The 18,461-nt window shown below is 59.3% G+C and overlaps 10 protein-coding genes across 10 annotated transcripts; 6 read left to right on the top strand and 4 right to left on the bottom strand.

The window, feature by feature from the left end:
- Positions 1–119: 119 nt before the first annotated feature.
- C7974DRAFT_404043 (PITH domain-containing protein) lies at positions 120–937 on the bottom strand. The gene has a single exon (XM_046142908.1). The coding sequence runs from the start codon at positions 829–831 to the stop codon at positions 169–171; it is 663 nt and encodes a 220-aa protein (XP_045991991.1). The 5' UTR covers positions 832–937; the 3' UTR covers positions 120–168.
- C7974DRAFT_404042 (Snf7-domain-containing protein) lies at positions 938–2,100 on the bottom strand. Its single transcript, XM_046142907.1, has 3 exons — positions 1,870–2,100; positions 1,459–1,822; positions 938–1,382 (listed from the first exon to the last, which is right to left on the bottom strand). The coding sequence occupies exons 1-3, from the start codon at positions 1,911–1,913 to the stop codon at positions 1,149–1,151; spliced, it is 642 nt and encodes a 213-aa protein (XP_045991990.1). The 5' UTR covers positions 1,914–2,100; the 3' UTR covers positions 938–1,148.
- On the top strand, positions 2,101–4,657 carry C7974DRAFT_344632 (P-loop containing nucleoside triphosphate hydrolase protein). The gene is made up of 2 exons (XM_046139340.1): positions 2,101–3,859; positions 3,908–4,657. Exons 1-2 carry the CDS (start codon positions 2,201–2,203, stop codon positions 4,472–4,474), a joined length of 2,226 nt encoding a protein of 741 aa, XP_045991989.1. The 5' UTR covers positions 2,101–2,200; the 3' UTR covers positions 4,475–4,657.
- An 893-nt stretch (positions 4,658–5,550) lies between these two features.
- C7974DRAFT_443778 (uncharacterized protein) lies at positions 5,551–6,225 on the top strand (the record flags this gene model as incomplete). The annotated part of the gene is made up of 1 exon (XM_046145471.1): positions 5,551–6,225. One exon carries the CDS (start codon positions 5,551–5,553, stop codon positions 6,223–6,225), a length of 675 nt encoding a protein of 224 aa, XP_045991988.1.
- A 142-nt stretch (positions 6,226–6,367) lies between these two features.
- On the bottom strand, positions 6,368–7,741 carry C7974DRAFT_344628 (glutaredoxin domain-containing protein). Its single transcript, XM_046139339.1, has 2 exons — positions 6,944–7,741; positions 6,368–6,885 (listed from the first exon to the last, which is right to left on the bottom strand). The coding sequence occupies exons 1-2, from the start codon at positions 7,368–7,370 to the stop codon at positions 6,542–6,544; spliced, it is 771 nt and encodes a 256-aa protein (XP_045991987.1). The 5' UTR covers positions 7,371–7,741; the 3' UTR covers positions 6,368–6,541.
- A 439-nt stretch (positions 7,742–8,180) lies between these two features.
- On the top strand, positions 8,181–9,844 carry C7974DRAFT_66532 (phytanoyl-CoA dioxygenase family protein). The gene is made up of 4 exons (XM_046147037.1): positions 8,181–8,694; positions 8,743–8,819; positions 8,862–9,302; positions 9,352–9,844. The coding sequence occupies exons 1-4, from the start codon at positions 8,474–8,476 to the stop codon at positions 9,552–9,554; spliced, it is 942 nt and encodes a 313-aa protein (XP_045991986.1). The 5' UTR covers positions 8,181–8,473; the 3' UTR covers positions 9,555–9,844.
- A 138-nt stretch (positions 9,845–9,982) lies between these two features.
- C7974DRAFT_279926 (uncharacterized protein) lies at positions 9,983–10,850 on the top strand (the record flags this gene model as incomplete). The annotated part of the gene is made up of 3 exons (XM_046137581.1): positions 9,983–10,105; positions 10,150–10,220; positions 10,265–10,850. Coding segments are annotated over 3 exons (780 nt in total), but the record flags the coding sequence as incomplete, so codon positions are not given.
- An 833-nt stretch (positions 10,851–11,683) lies between these two features.
- On the top strand, positions 11,684–14,019 carry C7974DRAFT_404021 (choline dehydrogenase). The gene is made up of 3 exons (XM_046142906.1): positions 11,684–11,925; positions 12,011–12,736; positions 12,783–14,019. The coding sequence occupies exons 1-3, from the start codon at positions 11,892–11,894 to the stop codon at positions 13,769–13,771; spliced, it is 1,749 nt and encodes a 582-aa protein (XP_045991984.1). The 5' UTR covers positions 11,684–11,891; the 3' UTR covers positions 13,772–14,019.
- C7974DRAFT_428369 (uncharacterized protein) lies at positions 14,020–15,953 on the top strand. Its single transcript, XM_046144595.1, has 2 exons — positions 14,020–15,459; positions 15,511–15,953. The coding sequence occupies exons 1-2, from the start codon at positions 14,442–14,444 to the stop codon at positions 15,567–15,569; spliced, it is 1,077 nt and encodes a 358-aa protein (XP_045991983.1). The 5' UTR covers positions 14,020–14,441; the 3' UTR covers positions 15,570–15,953.
- A 241-nt stretch (positions 15,954–16,194) lies between these two features.
- C7974DRAFT_443774 (uncharacterized protein) lies at positions 16,195–18,193 on the bottom strand (the record flags this gene model as incomplete). The annotated part of the gene is made up of 1 exon (XM_046145470.1): positions 16,195–18,193. The coding sequence occupies exon 1, from the start codon at positions 18,127–18,129 to the stop codon at positions 16,195–16,197; it is 1,935 nt and encodes a 644-aa protein (XP_045991982.1). The 5' UTR covers positions 18,130–18,193.
- Between the last annotated feature and the right edge of the window lie 268 nt (positions 18,194–18,461).

Genomic DNA, 18,461 nt, shown 5'->3' with positions numbered 1-18,461 from the left:
ACGAACAAATACAGCGTATGTTTCCGCGCTCGAAAAAGAGGTTCTCTCGGCTGACTCGACAGAACTAAAAGTTGATATTGAATCGCAAGCTAATATATACCACGAGAAGAAACTACTTCTGTCTGCAATACTGATGTTCTCGTGTTCTGCCATCGCCTCTTCAGCGTCTCACTGGATGCCCCTCCCTACCCCCTCCTTAACCCCCGCAATAGCTTTATGATCCGCCGGATTCGCAGCCGCCTCGTATAGCACACTAACTGGCTCTTTGTTCAGCTTCATGAAATCGCCCTTAAATGCTAGATAACTAATCCGCGTCTCATCTTCCTCGCCCTGACTCCAATTGTCCTCAAAGAACAGCGCCAGGCTCCTCGTGTTATTGAAGTGCACCCTCTTGACCGGAATCTCCTGGACTTCGCTTGTCCTCGCAATCTCGAACGTCTGTGTGGGCGACTTCTCAGATGCCGTGTCGAAGTCCATGTCCTCCCCGAAGTTCGCAAACACTTTGAGCGTCTTTGGCGAAGACTCGCTGTCCGACGTCCGCAGTAGAATCGAATGCAACCGCACTTGTCCTGCGAATGGGACTAGCATGAGCAGCTGCTCATCGGCGCTGGACACGAGTTCTGGCGTTGGCTCGAGGCGTTGCGCCCATGTTTTCTGACAAATTGCGCGGCCGCTGTTGCTGTCGTCCTCGTTTAGGGTGCGCAGCGCGCTGAAGTCGATTTGCGAGTACAGTATGTTCTGCAGCGCGGGTGTGATGTCATCGCTGTGATCGTGATCGTGGTCGCCATGGTCGTGGCTATGGGATTCGTCGTGGCAGTGGGAGTGCGACATGGTGGGTGACGGCAAGATTGAGGTGGCAGTGGCGGGGTAGTGGGGTAGCCGAGTTGGTTGTGAGGAAGGAGTTCAGCAGCGATGTGGAGAGCATATCAAATATGATACTTGTGACTACAAAGGAATGGTGAGGAATGACGGCAATGCAAGACATGACCGCCACTGCAAATCGAGCCTCAAGAGACACGAATCGAGCACGTGCACCTTTCAACCAAATGATTTGACGTCTATCATGCTGTATGTGAACTCCAACACTTATCGCTGTACTCAAAATGCCACCAACGCCTCGCTCAATGCACGTATGTCCCCGATAATGACTATGCCAGCATGGGCTCTGCCCTCTGTTCCAACTCAGCGGCACGTTCCCTGGCTCGTCTCTGCGCCCTGTCTCTCGCTATTTGTGCCCTCTCTTCTGGCGTGAACTCCGGTTGCTGGACAGGGGCGTCGGGCAAAACGACGCCGTTGACCTCTTGTTCGAGAGCCTCGAGCTCGTCTTCGACTTCGTCCTCGTCTTGGTTCGACATCTTGTTGGCGAGGAGCTCGCTGATTTCCTGTGACTGACGTTAGTATGTGGCGAACAGATGAGACAGATCTCTGCTCAGGTAATAGAGCAGGAGAGGTGCGCACCTCTTGATATGCCCTCGCCTCAGCGTTCTCCCCCAGCAGCTTCTCCACATTCTCTATACCACCCATCTCTTTATGGATTTCCTTGAGCACCGCAGTACCTTGTTGCAGGCCAAACAACACATCCTTTTGTACAAGTGCGAACTCGACGTCACTTGTAAGCACCTCCAACTGCGCCAGCTGTGCATCCGTCTTCTGAATCAGTCCTTCCTGGTATTTCTTCCGCCTAAGCGCCAACTTGGCTCTATTTGTGTCGCCCTTGGCTAAGCACTCTTTTGCGATCGCCTTCTCACGATTCGTCAGCACAGTGATGCGCTTCTGGTACTGTCGCAGCTTATCGCGCTGGTTCTTCATGTCCAGGATCGCCCTGCAGCCGTTAACGATGCGCCTGAAGCTGGAGACACGAAGACGCACTTGTCCTGGGCAGAGATCTTGTTCGAGCTACTTGAGTTCCCCATGCTGGCAGTGTTTCCATCAGCGCATCAGTGTATGTCACCTGCGTGCCTGCCTTGATTGACTTGACGTATGCGTAGCCGACGCCGGAGATGGGCCGACGCGCTAGTCCGCGCTAACGCTATCGATTGGGACCCTGGTCCGAGGCTCGCAAAATATTTGTGGACTGTGAACCTTGACGAAGTCCGGAACAACCACCAGCATACACCCTTGACCAGAATCACACGATCGCTGCCTGTAATCTGTTCAGTCTCGACCGCCTTGAAAACCCCCAGGCTGGTACCTACCCCTCATGGCTCCCCGCGGTAGATCATTGCAGCAAGGTCTGGATCGGGACATCTACCAGATTGTACGCAAGTATCTTGACGACAAAAATGAGTCACCTCTCAAACTTCGGGTCTCGACCGTGCAGGACTACATCCAGAGGTCAAATTCAAGCCTTAAAAGGCGGTCCAAGAAGCAACTGGAGGATTCCATCGAACGCGTGATTGAGGTGATGCGCGAAGACGAGAGCGAGGTTGACGACGAGATTGCCGATATTGAGGGCGACTTTGGTGAAATGGACGATAAGGCGCAGAAAGAGAAGGAGAGCAAATCAGCCGACTGGATGAACAAGCAAATTGTGGGTCAATGGGCCAGTACAGGCACCGTGACTCCCTCCACGGTAGCGAATGGCGATAAGAGCAGCAAGAAACGCGAGTCCAAGGCCAACGGGGAAAGGGAGAGCAAGAGGCAGAAGAAGGAGCCCAAGGAGCCCAAGATTGACGTCGCCCCACCGTCTGGTGTCAGCCTGGAGGACCTCGGTGGCGTGAGCAAGGTCATGAACCAGCTGAAGGAGCACCTTGTTCTACCGCTACTCTGCCCGGAAGAGTATGTGCAGCGTCAGATCCCCATTCCTCGAGGTATTCTGCTACACGGTCCTCCTGGATGCGGAAAGACGGTAATCTGCCGAGCGGCCGCTGCAGAGCTGGGTGTGCCATTCATCGAAATTCTTGGACCGTCCGTTGTCTCAGGCATGTCTGGAGAGTCCGAGAAGCAAATTCGGGAGCATTTCGAGCGCGCCAAGGAGGTGGCTCCTTGTCTGATTTTCATCGATGAAATTGATGTCATTGCACCTAAGCGCGACAATGCTCAGAGTCAAATGGAGAAGCGAATTGTCGCCCAGCTTCTCATCTCAATGGACAGCTTGGCGATGGAAGGCAATGACGGGAAGCCTGTTATCGTTCTGGCAGCATCGAATCGGCCGGACAGTCTGGATCCTGCGCTCCGCCGCGGAGGACGTTTCGACACGGAGATCAACATGGGCGTACCCAATGAAGCTATGCGAGAGTCCATTCTCAGAGCACTCACGCGCAAGCCCAAGCTTTCCGAGGACGTCAACTTCACCACCCTTGCCAAGATGACTGCTGGCTTCGTGGGTGCTGATTTGAAGGATCTGGTCAGCAAGGCGGGTACCTGGGAGATGGAACGATTCCGCGAAGCTCTGGAACTGCAAGCTGCGGCCAACGAATCCGAAATGGACATCGACACGACAAAAGTTACTGCTACTGAAGCTGACACAATTCGGTCATGGAGACGACTCGTCTTGCGAGTCCGCGACAAGGAAGCCATCCGCCCCGCAGGCTTCGAAGACTCTGTTCTCTCTATGCAAGCTTTTCAGGCTGTTCTTCCTACCATCACACCATCCTCGAAGAGAGAAGGATTTGCTACTGTGCCGGATACAACGTGGAATGATGTTGGTGCACTCAACCGCATCCGGGACCAGCTTCATTGGGCCATCATCGCGCCCATTCAAGATCCCGAACGGTTCCGCAGAGTTGGTATTACAGCTCCCACAGGTGTGCTTCTCTGGGGTCCTCCTGGTTGCGGTAAAACCCTGGTCGCCAAAGCCGTTGCGGCAGAATCCAAAGCGAACTTCATCAGCGTCAAGGGTCCCGAGCTGCTCAACAAGGTATGTGCCTCCTTTCTACTGTCGAGGGTATGACTAATCCCAATCTAGTACGTTGGAGAATCCGAACGCGCCGTTCGCCAAGTCTTCATGCGCGCTCGCAGCTCCGTCCCCTGCGTCATCTTCTTCGACGAACTGGACGCCCTCGTACCCAAGCGATCCAGCGAGCTCCATGAGGCTTCTGCCCGCGTTGTCAACACGCTGCTAACCGAGCTTGACGGCCTCAGCATGCGCGAAGGCATCTATGTCATTGCCGCGACCAACCGCCCGGAGATGATCGACGAGGCTATGCTGCGCCCCGGACGTCTCGAAACCCTTCTTTATGTAGAGCTCCCCAAGCCAGAGGAGCGTGTGGATATTCTACGTGCCCTGATCAAGCAACGCGGCGTTCTGGACGAGTCTTTGGCTGAGGTGGGGAGGCGCGAGGAGTGTAGCAACTTCTCTGGCGCTGATCTGGAGTCGCTGTTGCGGAGGGCTGGGCAGTTGGCGCTGAAGAGGTCTGCTGTTGTGATTGAGGAATGTGACTTCGTGGAGGCTGTCAAGGCGATCAGGCCTAGTGTTGGAGACACTACGAAGTATGAGGCTCTGCGCCAGCGCTTCGAGACGAAGCTCATCTAGACCACTACGTAAACAGAATGCATGTGCCATGTAGACATAATACATGTGTGGGAATTGTTGAAGCCGTCCAGGATAGGACATCAAAGCTGTTCTTCGAGCTGTACACGATGTGGCTTACTCTAGCCTCCACATTGTTTATTAAGGCAGACGACAAACATCAATGACATCTGCCGTTCACCCCCTACATACATACACACGACCATGTCCCTTATATAGCTCGACACCTCTTGACCGACACTCCTTTTCTGAAAACCCCATCACCGGCATCTGCGAATCAACACACAAGCATATCCAAACCCCGCTACCAACACAGCAAAATCACACACCTCCACCAGCACATGTGGTGGGGACATCCACCAAGGTTTCAACACGAATGTGTACCAGACTGTCACGTCGGCATTATTACGAGCTTCTGAAGTCCTCAGAATAGTACTTCAGAGTTGCCATTTTGATTGCAGGGTAGATGACGACCTCCAGGCTAACACCGCTTTTCACTTCTCTTCTCACAGCTCATACCACCAGTCCTCTGCCTGTAGATATCTAGTCTGTGGGGTGATCCCGAAAAGGTGTGAGTAGGCTACATACATCGCTCATGGCATCTTGTGACAGCTGTGAAGTATGAGGGGCCACTGAGTGACCGACTAGCTGTACTTCGAGAGGTATATACGCGAAGCCTGAGTCGAATCCGGGGTGTTGAGTGAAGCACGCACGGCAGTGGGTTGGGCTGGAGTTGCTCTAGGCAAAGCATCAGCGTGACGATGTCTCCAGAGCGACTTCTTACGCTGAAAGGGAAGAAGGTGATGCCATCCGCACCTGCCTGCCAGAGCAACTAGCATCTCACCTCAACTTTACCTTTTGCTCACGAGCTCGCTCACTCATCCACTTACCTACACCACTCTCCTTTAGTCACCTCTTTCATTACCCAACCAACGACATCAAGCCCAGGCAACCACCCGCTCCGCACGCAAGCGTACCTCATTCACACCAAACAACAAAACACCGACACCTCACCACTCACCACCCAACAGGTAAGCACGCTCCCCACCCTACTCTCCACACTAACCCCCCCTAGCACAATGTGCCGCTACCGGAAAAAACTACACACATGCACGCACCTCTCAGACCGCCCGTACATCGAGCTGTGCCGCCCAGGCTTCACCACCAACACCGTGTGCGCCAGCATAAGCACCTCTGAGCCGCGGCGCTCGCACTTCCCCTGCTGGCAGTGCATCAAGACGATGGCGCGCGCCGAAGCGCTCGAGGCGCTCGAAGCCGCCGAGAGACGCGTGGCGGCTGCCGACCAGGCGGCGCGGCTGAAGGTGGAGATGGAGAAGCGGGAGCGGGTTAGGCGCGAGGCGAGGGAGAGGGCGGAGCACGAGAGGGCCGTGGAGGGGGAGAGGAGGGGCGAGCGCGAGAGGGAGGTTGAGAGGGTTAGGAGGGAGGGGGCGGCGTGGGTTGTTGCTGAGGCTGGGAGGGGGGGGAGGAAGAAGGGGAGGGGTGGGGCTGTGGGGAGTCCCGGGGCTGCGTTTGGGGTAGTGAAGAAGGAGGTGGAGGTGGCGAGGGAGGGGGCAAAGGAGGGCGTGAAGACGGGCTTGAAGGAGAATGGGAAGGTGGGCTGGAAGGAGGAGAAGAGCGAGGTGGGTGGGAGAGCGGGGGTGTGGGGTCCTAAGAAGATCCTCAGCAGGAAGGAGGGCGCTGCTGGTGTGCTGGGCATTCGGGCTGATGCAGTCGACAAGAACGGGAAGAAGTGAGGGGCGGGAGACAAGCAAGCTGCGGGCGATGTACGGAACGGCGTTCTGGACATGCAGCAAGGCAGACTCGATCGCTATCACTTCGGCGAACCCCATCACGGTCACATCGACAAACTCACATGCATCGATAGCGGAGTTTATCTAGGAAATGCAGATTACACACCGACTCTACGTGCGTGTCAGCGATGCTCATTCTGTCAACTATCAAGGGTATATCCATGCCTGTGCACACCTCACCACCCATGCAAACGTCAATATCCAGCACGGCCAAAGCCTAACAACCCCCGCAAAGAAGCTACACCAACCAACCAACACCCTACGCCCTCTTCCTCCGCATCGCCTCCCCACTCTTCTCCCTAGCCCCCACACGCACCACATCCACGATCCGCGACCCGCCCAGACTCTTAATCGTGTCGACCAGCTTGTCCCCGTCGTCCAGTTCCTGCACGTCGTCGCCGCCGCCGATGCTCTTGCCCTGCACCAGCACGTTGGGCACGGTGCGGCGCCCCGTCATGGCCGCCAGCGTGTCCTGCAGGCGCGCGCCCAGCGGGTGCTCGTCCAGCTCGACGACGTAGGGCGCGGGCGTGATGGTGTATGCGGAGAGGAGGATATGTTTTGCGCGCTTGGAGAAGGGGCAGTAGGATTTGGAGAAGATGATTACTTTAGTCAGTCAGCGAGGGAACGTGCAAGGCGAGTGCATAGTCATGTGGGGGCCTACCCGGGCTCTTCTTCAGAATCGCATTGAGCTCCAGCTCGACCTCGCGGTCCTCGGCATCCTCGACTTTCACCTGGTCGCGCGGCCGCCCGCCCTGCGCCGCCACGCCCGGCACCGGCTTGTCCTTGTCCTCGAGCTTCACACGCCCGGCGACGGATTTCTCGCCCGCGACCGCCTTGTGGAAGTCTGCGCTCTTCGCCGACGCGGCGGCCTTGGCGGCGTCTTCGGCGGCCTTGAGCCGCGTGCCCACGCTGTCGGCGTCGCGCTGCTTGGCGGCCGCCGCGAACTCGTGCTGCTGCAGTGCTTCCTGTGTTTTCGTGTAGAAGTCCGAGGCGTGTGTGGAGGCGCCGGAGCGCGTGGTGTAGATGATGGCGAGGAGGGTGACGAGGAGGAGCACGCCGAAGAGGCGCACGCGGCGTTGGGATGGCATGGTGGGGTGGTCGGCGATGCGAGTGGTGGCCGGTGATGCGGCGAGGGTGGTGTTGTGGTGTTGTGGTGTTGTCGCGCGGACGTGGCTCGATTCGGCGGTGTTTCGCAAAGGGGCTGCTCACGTCGATATGGCCAAATCGATTGTGTATGCAAGGCGGAGGTCAAGACGGCAGTCGGCAGATGTCAGGCGAGCAATTGCAGATGGAGTGCGTCGCGGCTGTAGCTTATACAGAATGCTATGTAATGAGCGTGGAGTGTTGCAGGGCCAGCGCGCTATGTGTGCAGCAAAGAAGCGCCGTCTGCTGCGAGTGCTGACATTGAGCAAGCAGCGAGGGCGTCTGCAGTGGAGGGAGTGGAATGCGCGCGCCTTGGCGTGAACGCATGTGCGAGGCCAGCGCCGTCTCCGCTTCCCCTGATGGCCCGCACCCTTGCGAACGTTGGGCGCCCGCCCAGCAGCAGCCCTGCATGCCCTCCCGCTCTGTCACGGCGCACGTGTTTGGATACCTACTTTTACGCACTCTGCCATTCTACCACTCTATGTGTTCTGCTGTCTGCACACACGAGCGCCCCTGACCTCCCTTGCTGTGATTGAAGGCCCTCGTGGCTTGCACTACCGTCAACCACCGCGGCCATTACGTCGTGTCATCAGCGACTCCTTTTGGCAGGCGTCCCACTGGCCAAAGTTCAGACCGAGGTGCACCAGCAGCGGCACGGCAGCCTGTCCGCCGTCGCGTGACAGTTGAGATGCAGTCCCCTGAGCGGGCCGATTGCGCCCACACGACCAAAGGCTCAGCTTGACCAGCATCGGTGTACTTGCGTATAGCGTTCTGGAGTGAGAATCCCAACAGTATGCTGACGAGGATCCGCACGGCGAGCGGACAAGCAACAAGCTCAAGCTGCACGCCCAAGCTTCCCCGCAATCCGCCCCGCATCAAGCTTTGCCGGACCTGGCTGCTGATTCTCGACGCTGGCCAACTCGAGTCTAGCCCGGTCTAACTCGCTTTTGCCTTCCTTTCCATCACCAGCTGACAAAGGTGCTAAAAGTCCTTGATTGTACTCGTACAGAGCATCCAAGTAGTTGAAGCCCTCGTCTTGCCTATCGCCATGTCTTCAGGCCTCTCGTCAACACCGATTGCGATTGCAGTGTCTGCGACCGAAAAGAGTAATGGGCATTTGGGTCAGCGTAATCTTGAGATTGCTACACGTGCGCTGGTTCGTGATGGGCTGGTCGTACTTGAGGACATGATTGACGATGCTGTGCTCGATCGACTCAACGAGAAGATGGTCAAAGACGCATACGAGCTGCAGAGCCGCAAGGATAGCCCGTGAGCAGATCTCTGAGGTGACTACCATACAGACATTGATGAAGTCAGATACAACTACAATAAAGGCAACATCCAGCAAGACCCGCCTCTGACGTCGGAGTACTTTGAGGACTCCATCTACATCAGTAAGTCGTCTAGTGAGCTTGGTGCGTCGACTAACACCGCAGACCCCATCGTGACACAAGTAACGTCAACCACACTCGGCCCACACCCCTCTCTCCGCTTCGTCTCCGGAAACACTGCCCTGCCGCCTACCCCAGACTCGCCCCCAACATCTCAGCCCACCCATACCGACGCCGACTTTGACCACCCTCACATTCCCTTTGCGCTTGTAATCAACGTGCCACTCGTAGCTATGGCGCCCGAGAACGGCAGCACGGAGGTCTGGCTCGGCACACACAGCACTACCACCATCGCGGACCAGGAAGGCGAGCACGGCGACAGAGCCAGTGGGCGCATCAAGAAGAATCTGCTTGAGAAGCGGCGGGGAGAGAGGGGACCCAGCCAGCCAGTGGTGAAAAAGGGGAGTGTGGTCATCAGAGACCTGAGATTGTGGCATGGCGGGAAGCCGAATCTGGGCCACGCACCAAGGGTCATGCTTGCCATGAGTGAGTCTGGCCGGTCAACCCCAGAGGCATGTAAGCTGATTCTTCGCAGTCCACTTCGCGCCCTGGTACCGGAATCAGATGGAGGTTGAGTTTGCCGAGGGCCTACGCGGCCGATTGAGCAGGGCGAAGACTGGTCTTGACATTGCAGCCACATTCGCCGCGGAAGAGGAGGTGATGAGCAACTACCTCAACAGACCCTATGGTAATGCATACGACTTCAACCAAGTCGACAGGATTGAAGACGTGTTCTGATGGATCAGTCATCATCCAGTACCCTCGGTTTGTCACGCTGGCTGTGTATTCGCTGGTGTCGATTGCCACTTCGGGCTTAGTGTGATTATACTCCAGCATCCCTACACCGTTACAGAAACCATAGCCTGTCAACCACGAAAACGACATCCTCAATTGCAGCAACTCCAGTCAATACAACCAACCAGTAGCACCCGCTAGTCTCGCTGTTTTCAAGCTTTCTCGGCGTCGCCTAGCCATTGGTGCCAACCCTTTTGTATAATGCTCAGTCAGCACCCTTCTGCACGTCAGCATCTTCACACGCAACCCGTCTTGGCCGCGATGGGAAACATCAATCGCGATGCCCCACCCAAATCGCCGTTGCAACTACTCTCGCCTCACTAGCCACCAGGCCGGCAACCACCATGGTGACCATGCAGCTCGACCAGGTCGCGTTCGCCGTCGAGATCCCCCTCATCGGCCTGGCCCTCGGCGCCGTGATTCTGCGGCTGTGGTCGCGCGTCGCCACCAAAGGCCGCCTGGCCACAGACGACGTCCTGATCGTGCTGGGCTCGGTACGTAGCGCCGCCCACTACCCCGACCCATGCTGAGCACCCAGGGCTGCGCCATCGCGCGTACAGTCATCTCCTGCATCAGCGCAAACGACATCCTCGGATACGACCGCAAGGGGTGAGTCTTTCTCTCGTCTCCCACGTGCCTGCTGACGCACCCAGCCCCGACGAGGCCGCCGAGGTGCTGTACTACCAGCACATCTTCGAGCGGCGCCTGGCCTACCTGTTCGCCGTGACGCTGATCCGGCTGTCGATTCTGGCGTCGTACCTGCGCATCTTCCCCGCGGCGCTGCGCTCGCTGCGGCGCTGCTGCTACGCGCTGTGCGCGCTGACGCTGGGCCTGTTCGCCGCGGTGCTGGGCGTGCTGGTCGCGTCGTGCGCCGACATCGACAAACTCTGGACGCCCGACTGGCGCGCGTTCACGGGCTCGCGGTGCTTCAGCAGCGCGGCGTACAGCTACACCGCGGCCGTCGGGGACTGCGTTACCGATCTGTGCGTGTTCATCCTGCCCGTGCCGTTCGTGCTGTCGCTGCACCACGTGGCGGCGCGGCAGCGGGCGACGCTGGTGCTGGTGTTCGCGCTGGGCGTGGTGGTGTGCGGCGTCGCGCTGGTGCAGGTCCCGTTCATCAAGCGGCGCGAGGACAACGGGACGTACTTTGGGCCGGCGATCAATATGCTCGTGGCGATCCAGATTGCGCTGGCGCTTGTGGCGGCGAGTCTGCCGGATCTGAGGGCGCTGGTGAAGCGCGTCAGGGGGCGGAAGAAGAGTGCTGGGGACGAGGGGAGCTGTGGGTGAACGGGAGATGTGGGAGGACCGCACGGAAGCAGGCACTCATGCCAAACCCCCTGATACCGCCTAGAACTTCTAACCCCCCAATCCAAAAACTGTCACGGAGAATAAAATCTCAATGCTGTACTTTCACACTCTACACTCCACCCTGTGACACTGCCTCAGCACCACCCGCTGGCGTCAGCACACCACTGTACAGCACACCACACCACACCACACACACTCATCCCCCCCTCCCCGTCCCAGAACACAGGTACTACACCGCACACACACCCCTTCACACCCCTCCATCCACCCCCCAGCGCACTCCCGACCACCCTCCCCACTCTCGCAGCCCACGTGCACTAGCCCGCGGAAAACCCTCCGGCACCAAACGCGGGGCAGCCGCTAGCTAAGCGCTATCCGCTAGCCGGTAGCCGCTAGAGCCGTGGCTAGGGACGTGCTAGGACGTGGCTAGGGGACGGCATGCGCGGTCGGCACTGTGCTGTTTGCAGCGCTGGTGCGGGTGTTGCTGATGTGTGGGCGACCGCGATGGCCTGGGTGTGGATTGACGTGTGGATTTGGATTGATTTGGTGGCTTCTGGTTCGTTGGTTCGATTCGCTGACGTCTAGCTCGTTGGTTCGCTGCTCGTTGATGCTGATTCGATGCTGACTCCCGTTGCTTCGATTCGCTGCCGCTGCTCACCTGGCGTTGTCTCGGGTTTGAAATGGCGCCAGCGCGCGCTTACGACCCGGGACGCGAAGACGGGAGGGCAAGGGCGGGGGATGCACGCTTGAGCGCGGGTATATAGACTAGGCGGCGCGGTGCGGGGGGGCGATAGGAAACATACATATCTACATCGCAGAAGTGTTTTTTGTGCTGGTCTTTGACGACGCTTTAAAGAGGGACTGGACTGGTTGGCTTGCTTGCTCGATTGATAGATCTGCTCGATAGATCGTCTTGATCGATTGGATTGAGTGGCGCGTTGGTCAATTGGCTGGTTGATATATCACCGCGACATGGCGGATACCTACGACTTCATCGTCGTCGGCGGTACGTCCCCCCAGTCCCCACACAGCCCTCTCTCACCCCACCCCGTCTCCTCCCCACCTCACACAGCCCCCACTAACACTCGCAGCGGGCACCTCCGGCTCGCTACTAGCCCACCACCTCTCGACCACCGCGTCGGCCCCGCGCACCCTCGTCCTAGAATCCGGCAGCACGCCGACGGGCGCCTTCCTCAGCGCGCCCGCGCACCGCTACGCCGCAGCCCTGTTCCGCCCGGACCTAGACCACGGCTACGTGTCCGAGCCCGAGCCCGCGCTGGGCGGCCGCACGATCGCGTACACGCGCGGCAAGGGCCTGGGCGGCTCGTCGCTGCTGAACTTCGGCGTGTACTTGAAGGGCAGCGCGGCGGACTACGAAGAGTGGGCGCGGCGCACGGGCGATCCCGCGTGGGGCTGGGACGTCGTGCAGCGCGACTACGCGGCCATCGAGACGTATGAGGTCGCCGGGGCGGAGGAGTACGCGGATGTGGCGTGCCCCGGGCGCGGGGTGCATGGGCAGCGCGGAAAGGTGAAGATCGGGCTGCCGCCGAAGTTGGAAAGGGGCGTGCTGGAAGGGATGCAGGCGCTGGTTGGGGCCGGGGAGAAGGTCAATCTGGATCCGAATAGTGGGGATCCGATGGGGGTTAGTGTGTTTCCGTATAGTTATAGCAAGGACGGGAGGTCGACGAGTGCGATTGCGCATCTGCGGGACGGTGGGGAGAATCTGGAGGTGTGGACGGATGCGAGTGTGACGCGGTTTCTGTGGAGTGAGGACGGGGAGAGGGTGGTGGGTGTGCAGACGGCGGATGGCAGGAAAGGTAGGCGAGAAGCGGAGTATGCAGTGAGTACGCTGACAGGTTGCAGCGTTTGCCTCCAAGGAAGTCATTCTTTGCGCGGGCGCTATCGACACGCCTCGACTGTTGCTCGTCAACGGTATCGGTCCCAAGGCTGAGCTGGAGAGCGTTGGGGTTACAGTCAAGAAGGACCTGCCCGGTGTAGGAAAGCATCTGCAAGACCACGTACTGGCTTTCATGAGCGTGGAGGTCGACGGTGCCATGAACGACCGCTGGGCTTTCGAGTCCGACGAGAACCTGATGAGCGAGGCCACGGCTCTCTGGGAGAAGGACAAGACCGGGGCCTTCGCTCTGCAGCAGTCGTGTCTGTGGGGTGGATTCCTCAAGCACCCCGAGCTCACGTCCTTTCCAGAGTACCAGGCGCTGCCAGCAGCGACACAGCAGTTCCTCACCCAGGCCGACGTGCCGACATACGAATTCATCAACAACTGCCTGGCCTGGCCGCCGGGCGTCCAGGTTGAGAAGGGCAACAGCTACATGACCTTCATTGCGTTCCTGATGAACCCCCAGAGCGAAGGGTCGGTCACTCTGCGCTCGTCCAATCCCGAGGACAAGCCTGTCATCAACCTCAACTTCCTCGCCCATCCGTTCGACGCCCGCATCATGCGCGAGGCTGTGCGCTCGGTCTGGACGAAGATAACGCAGAACGAGGTCTTGAAACCATCGATCAAGCGGACGCTCTGCGGGCCGGCCAGTCTGTCAGATGCCGACGTTGACGCATTCGTAAAGGACAACGCAAGCACCGTGTGGCACGCCAACGGGTCGGCCATGATGGGCAAGGCTGGCGACAAGAACGTGTGTGTCGACAAGGACTACAAGGTGCTGGGCGTGCCGGGCCTGAGGGTTGCTGACCTAAGCGTCTGCCCGGTGACAACGAACAACCACACGCAGCCCACGGCTTACCTGATTGGCTACAAAGCGGCGCAGAGACTGATTGAAGAATACGGGCTGGGCACAGCAGAGCGGGCGAAATCCGACACCATCTTGGCGAAGATGTAGGTTTAGAGCTAGACGCCTGTTGTGGGCAAAGCTGACCACGCGCTCATCAGTGACTCGGTCTTAAATTAGCACTACGCGATGATGACGCATATCTAGTCAGGTACGAGCAGCGGATCAAGGATGCAGCCGGCGCGATGGTTTGAGAGCGGGATGTCGCAGGTGATGAGAGGTGGCTGGCGTTGCTGGGTAGACTAAAGCTTGGACCTCTACATCAACACACTGAGCTCATCGCATCGCGCGCAGCGGTGATGCAGAAGATATCTCTAAACATTGGATCCGGTGCTTTATTGACAAGTTCATAAATATTTTCATCACATCACGCCCGTCGTCCGCGTTTGCAGGACCGAAAACCGAGCCCTGCACATCCCATTGGGCAGTGTCGTGGTCGTACCAGCCTCCCCAACCACCTCGCGTCCAGCGCCAGCCTCAGCGTCTCTAAGTCTACGTCGTCCCTTGCTTTGCACGACGTCAAATCCTCCACGTTCCCACTCGCTTTGTTTGTTCATCTAACAATCACTGACCACATTCCATCCATCGAAGCACCGCGAGGATTGCTTGAACTTCCATTCGCTATCACTGCAGATACGCTAAGATAGGAACCCCGCATTATTGTACCACGCACCGCCATACTCGATCGACGAGCGTGTTTGTCTGCAAACGACATCTCACCATGGGGCTCTTCAAGGCTCTTGCTCTGCTCGCGCTCGGCACATCAACTGTCGTCGCGAAGCCCTACCCCGTCCACGACGAGGAGCTCATGCGCCTGCACAACGCAACGCAGCTCGAGAAGCGCGTTGACTGCCCTGGCGGTGTGAGCTGCGGCTGGGACAACTGGCTCTGCTGCCCCGCTGGCTCTTCCTGCGTCACTGATGCCAGCGACCAAGCACAGTGCGGCGGTGCCCCGTCAGGCGGATATGCCTTCTACACGACCACCTGGGTGGAGACGGTCGGCGCGGTGACCAGGACCAGTGTCGGCTCTACGCTTGTTGGCGGCGGCACGACGGCTGCGGCGTGCGGCAACAGCCAGAGCCCGTGCGGAAGCGTGTGCTGCGACTCCGGCCTGTACTGCAAGGACCCCAGCGTCGGCACCTGCGCCATGATTGCGGGCGGCAGCTCCGGCGGCATCCTGCCCACCGGGTCAGCCTCTGCGCCCGTCCGGCCCACGTCCTCCACCCTGGTCATCGTCACCTACACCGGCGCCCCCACCGCCACAGTCCCCTTCCAGACCGCCGTCCCCACCGGCGCCAGCGGCTCGCTCACCGAGACGGGCGCCTCCAACGGGCTCTCCGGCGGCGCCATCGCCGGCATCGTCATCGGCGTGCTCCTCGGCATCCTGATCCTCTTCCTGATCTGCCTGTTCTGCTGCGCCCGCGCGCTCTTCGACACCCTGCTCGGCATCCTGGGCCTGGGCAAGAAGCGCAAGCACACCCACGAGGAGACGACGTACATCGAGGACCACCACCACGCCGGCGGCGCCGCGGGCGGCCGCTGGTACGGCCAGGGCCCCGGCCGGCCCAGCCGCCCCGCCAGCGAGAAGAAGAGCGGCATCGGCAAGGGCATGGGCATGGCGGCCGCGCTGGGCGGGCTGGCGCTCGCCCTCGGCCTGAAGAAGAAGCACGACCGCCGCGACGATAAGAGCACCACTATCAGCGGCTCGTCGGCCTACTACTCGGACTACACCTCCAGCAGTGAGTTTTTACCTCCATGTCATCGAATGGCAAACGCTAACATTGTCCCAGGCAGCGCTAGTTCCGACGACCGCCACACACGGCACACCCGCCACTCGAGCAGACGGTAATCCCGCCTGACGCGTCGCGCGGCAGCTTGTACAAATTCTTTCTCCTCGACCCCACAGTCGAGCTTTTTTTCATTAGGCGCGGGGTGTTCTTGCATGCGGCAGCGTCCACGGGCCTGTCTGGCGTTCGGCGTTCAATGCTTACGATTTCCACGAAAGACGGTTTACGAGGCGGTTTACGAGGCGGTTTACTACGAGACGGTTTACGAACGAGACGGTTTACGAGATGATGGGATGGGCGGGGCGGTAATGACCACAGGATATCGGATGAGGGAGGGAAAAACGGATCAACACGACTGTATATGAAGCGCACCGCATGAATGCAATAGCGGTGGATTTTTCTCAAGCTGTCTATTTATGCTTTGTGCTTTGTGCGATGCGCTGCGCGTGCCTGGATCTAGTGCTGCTAACATGCCTGTGCATCAGATATACCGCGGTCGCGATATCTCGTGCCGATCTGCCGACGTAGTTTCGTCGTGCGACAGGACGGGATGCTAGGCCGTGGTGAGTCGAATGCACGCGATAAGTACAAGCGCCGGGGGGAAGGGGGGGGGGGGGGTTGCACACTCTCCCATCCCACCGCGCTCATACCCACGCCTCCTCTACCAAACACCCCCATCCCCACCGCTCACCCCCCCTCTCGCAGCCGCTGCTCTACAGCCCAAAGCACCCCCCGCGTCTCGCCCCCCAACTCCCATTCCCACCCTGACTCCCGCCCACTCCCCGACCCCCCACCGCCCCCGCCAGAACGCAACCCCACCCCATCCCACTCCCACGCCGCGCAGTGCAGTACCCCGCCCTGCAGGACGCGAAAAAGCTCCGCGAGTGCAAGGGCCGGGCCGTGGAGGAGGACTGCGCCGTCTGAGGCTGGGGATGGGGAGATGATGATGCGGGAGCGTTGCTGGTGGGTGAGGGAGAGGCGGGTTTTGATTAGGGTTTCTGCGGTAGGCGGGGAGGTGAAGGGGGAGGTGTCGTGGTAGTCTGGGTTGTAGTCTGGGTTGTAGAGCGCGATGGTGGATGTATCAGCATCGGCGTCGTCGTCAGCATCGGTGGGTATGCAGGCCAGGAAGCGCAGTTCGCGCAGGATGGCGGCGAGGCCGCGGCGCGGGACAGTCCACGTGCGGGCTTCGACTGCGGGCTGTGGATCTCTACTCTGGCGGTCTGTGGGGCTCGACACGGTCGGGTTGGAATCTGATAGCGACCGCGGTAGAGCAGTGGGCGTGAGGGTTATGGTTGTTGGCGGAGCGTGTTTCTGGTAGGTGCATTGCGCGGCGCGGAATACGCGGCGCAGGACGGCGTGTTTGAGCGCTTGGAGGGCCTGGGATGCGAGGGCTTCGTCGGAGAGGAGGGGGATGTTGCGCTTCTTGCGCGCTGGGGGAGAGTCAGTGAGTGCGTCGTCGCGGTCTGCTTGGTCGGTGGCGTCGCTGCGCTTGCGCTTCAGTCGGGAAGATGCTCGTGGTCGGTAGGGCTCGAGGAGTGAGAATAGCTGTGTGGTGTCTTCGACGACCGGCGCGTCTGTCAGGTGCCAGGGGGGTCCTGCTGGCCGTCCTCCTTGCAGCTGAGTTGCTAGCGATGAACTGCCCGACAGCACCGGCGACATCGCCGTCTGCAACACTCCAACGCCCGTTCCCGCCATCGACGACGCTTCCCTCAACCCCGCCGTCCCATCCGTTCCCTGCATCGCAGCCCGCTCCAGCACCAGCGCCGTCACCTCCTCACTGACCAGCTTCCGCTCCAGCAGCTCCCTGACATCAACCCCATCGTCCTCCAGCAACAGCAGCCGCTCGTGCACATTCGACTTCTGGTTCCACGTCAGCGCGCTCCAGCCCTTGCCAATGGAGAGCTTCTTCTTCGCAATGCCAGCGCGCGCTTTCGCCCGCCAGTCGACCAGCGGCACTGGCGAGTACTCCGGGAACGCTGCTGGGGGGGAGCTCGACGGCGGAGTGTCTGGCCCCACGACCCCGAGACTCGCGTCTGGCGTAGCAGAGCCGCCGCTCTCTTCGTCGTCGGCGTCAGTGTCGCTGTCGCTGTCGCTGTCGCTGGCGCTGTCGCTGGCGCTGGACGCTTCGTGCGCCGCTTTGAACGCGGCCATCTGCTTCTCCAGCTCGTAGTCGCGCAGGTAGGTTTCCGCCACGGGGTCCCAGGCGCTGATCTGCTTCGCGCCCGAGCCGGCGCGGTGCATCAGCGCGGCCTTGCGCGCCCACGCCTTGCGGGCGACGTCGTGCTGCTTGTCACCGGTGTCAACGCGGGATCGCTGGACAGGCGTCGTAGCCCGGACACCAGGATCTACGATCTGCTTTCCAGTTCTAGCTACGTTTGTCCGTGTTTCTTCTTTGCGGGCTGCGATTTGGGCGCTGAGGAACTCGCGTCGGGCAGGCCATCCCGACAGAGACACGGTCAGTGCACGGCTCCACGAGCGTTGGTTGTCGGTGAGCTCGTGGTCTCTCTGGTTGTATGTGATATGCGTTCTGCGCTTTCTCACGCGGAACCCGTCGCTCGGTCTCTTGGGCCAGATCTTCTTACGCGCACACGTGTGTTGAGCGGGCGATATAGCCTGCACCATATCTTACTGACTCTTGGCCTGATTTTGGATTTTGGATTACGGACAGATTGGTATGTAAGTCTCACAAGAAATTTGGATTGTGTTTGCTTCGATTAGGAGAATGTGCTCGTAAGTGATGAGTCTGGATCAAAGGATTCTCCTTGTGTGATTATGCCAAACTTTTGCATTGTGAGGAGGGTTCTACACAGTGTGCACTTTGTCTCTTGACGCTGGCTGTTGGTAAACAGTGCATTTTGACGTTTTGACCTTGTATGGGAAGCGCTTTGTGCTCGATGCACAGTGCGATGTGTTGAACACCCGGACCACAAACGAATTGTGGAGGCGCTGTGAGC

The sequence above is a fragment of the Boeremia exigua genome, assembly GCF_020726555.1.
Source record: "Boeremia exigua strain MPI-SDFR-AT-0100 chromosome Unknown C7974scaffold_13, whole genome shotgun sequence".
NCBI classification, from domain to species: Eukaryota; Fungi; Ascomycota; class Dothideomycetes; order Pleosporales; family Didymellaceae; genus Boeremia; species Boeremia exigua.
This window is presented reverse-complemented; position numbering and strand designations above follow the sequence as displayed.

Bases quoted from the DNA above. Each gene is read 5' to 3' on its own strand.
- C7974DRAFT_404043 (XM_046142908.1), bottom strand. From the start codon at position 831: ATGTCGCACTCCCACTGCCACGACGAATCCCATAGCCACGACCATGGC.
- C7974DRAFT_404042 (XM_046142907.1), bottom strand. From the start codon at position 1,913: ATGGGGAACTCAAGTAGCTCGAACAAGATCTCTGCCCAGGACAA. The intron at 1,823-1,869 runs GTGCGTCTTCGT...TAACGGCTGCAG, and splicing joins AAGATCTCTGCCCAGGACAA to GGCGATCCTGGACATGAAGA. The intron at 1,383-1,458 runs GTGCGCACCTCT...CGTCAGTCACAG, and splicing joins AGGCGAGGGCATATCAAGAG to GAAATCAGCGAGCTCCTCGC.
- C7974DRAFT_344632 (XM_046139340.1), top strand. From the start codon at position 2,201: ATGGCTCCCCGCGGTAGATCATTGCAGCAAGGTCTGGATCGGGACATC. The intron at 3,860-3,907 runs GTATGTGCCTCC...ATCCCAATCTAG, and splicing joins GTCCCGAGCTGCTCAACAAG to TACGTTGGAGAATCCGAACG.
- C7974DRAFT_344628 (XM_046139339.1), bottom strand. From the start codon at position 7,370: ATGCCATCCCAACGCCGCGTGCGCCTCTTCGGCGTGCTCCTCCTCGTC. The intron at 6,886-6,943 runs GTAGGCCCCCAC...GACTGACTAAAG, and splicing joins GATTCTGAAGAAGAGCCCGG to TAATCATCTTCTCCAAATCC.
- C7974DRAFT_66532 (XM_046147037.1), top strand. From the start codon at position 8,474: ATGTCTTCAGGCCTCTCGTCAACACCGATTGCGATTGCAGTGTCTGCG. The intron at 8,820-8,861 runs GTAAGTCGTCTA...CTAACACCGCAG, and splicing joins TGAGGACTCCATCTACATCA to ACCCCATCGTGACACAAGTA. The intron at 9,303-9,351 runs GTGAGTCTGGCC...GATTCTTCGCAG, and splicing joins AAGGGTCATGCTTGCCATGA to TCCACTTCGCGCCCTGGTAC.
- C7974DRAFT_404021 (XM_046142906.1), top strand. From the start codon at position 11,892: ATGGCGGATACCTACGACTTCATCGTCGTCGGCG. The intron at 11,926-12,010 runs GTACGTCCCCCC...TAACACTCGCAG, and splicing joins CGACTTCATCGTCGTCGGCG to CGGGCACCTCCGGCTCGCTA. The intron at 12,737-12,782 runs GTAGGCGAGAAG...GACAGGTTGCAG, and splicing joins GACGGCGGATGGCAGGAAAG to CGTTTGCCTCCAAGGAAGTC.
- C7974DRAFT_428369 (XM_046144595.1), top strand. From the start codon at position 14,442: ATGGGGCTCTTCAAGGCTCTTGCTCTGCTCGCGCTCGGCACATCAACT. The intron at 15,460-15,510 runs GTGAGTTTTTAC...ACATTGTCCCAG, and splicing joins CTCGGACTACACCTCCAGCA to GCAGCGCTAGTTCCGACGAC.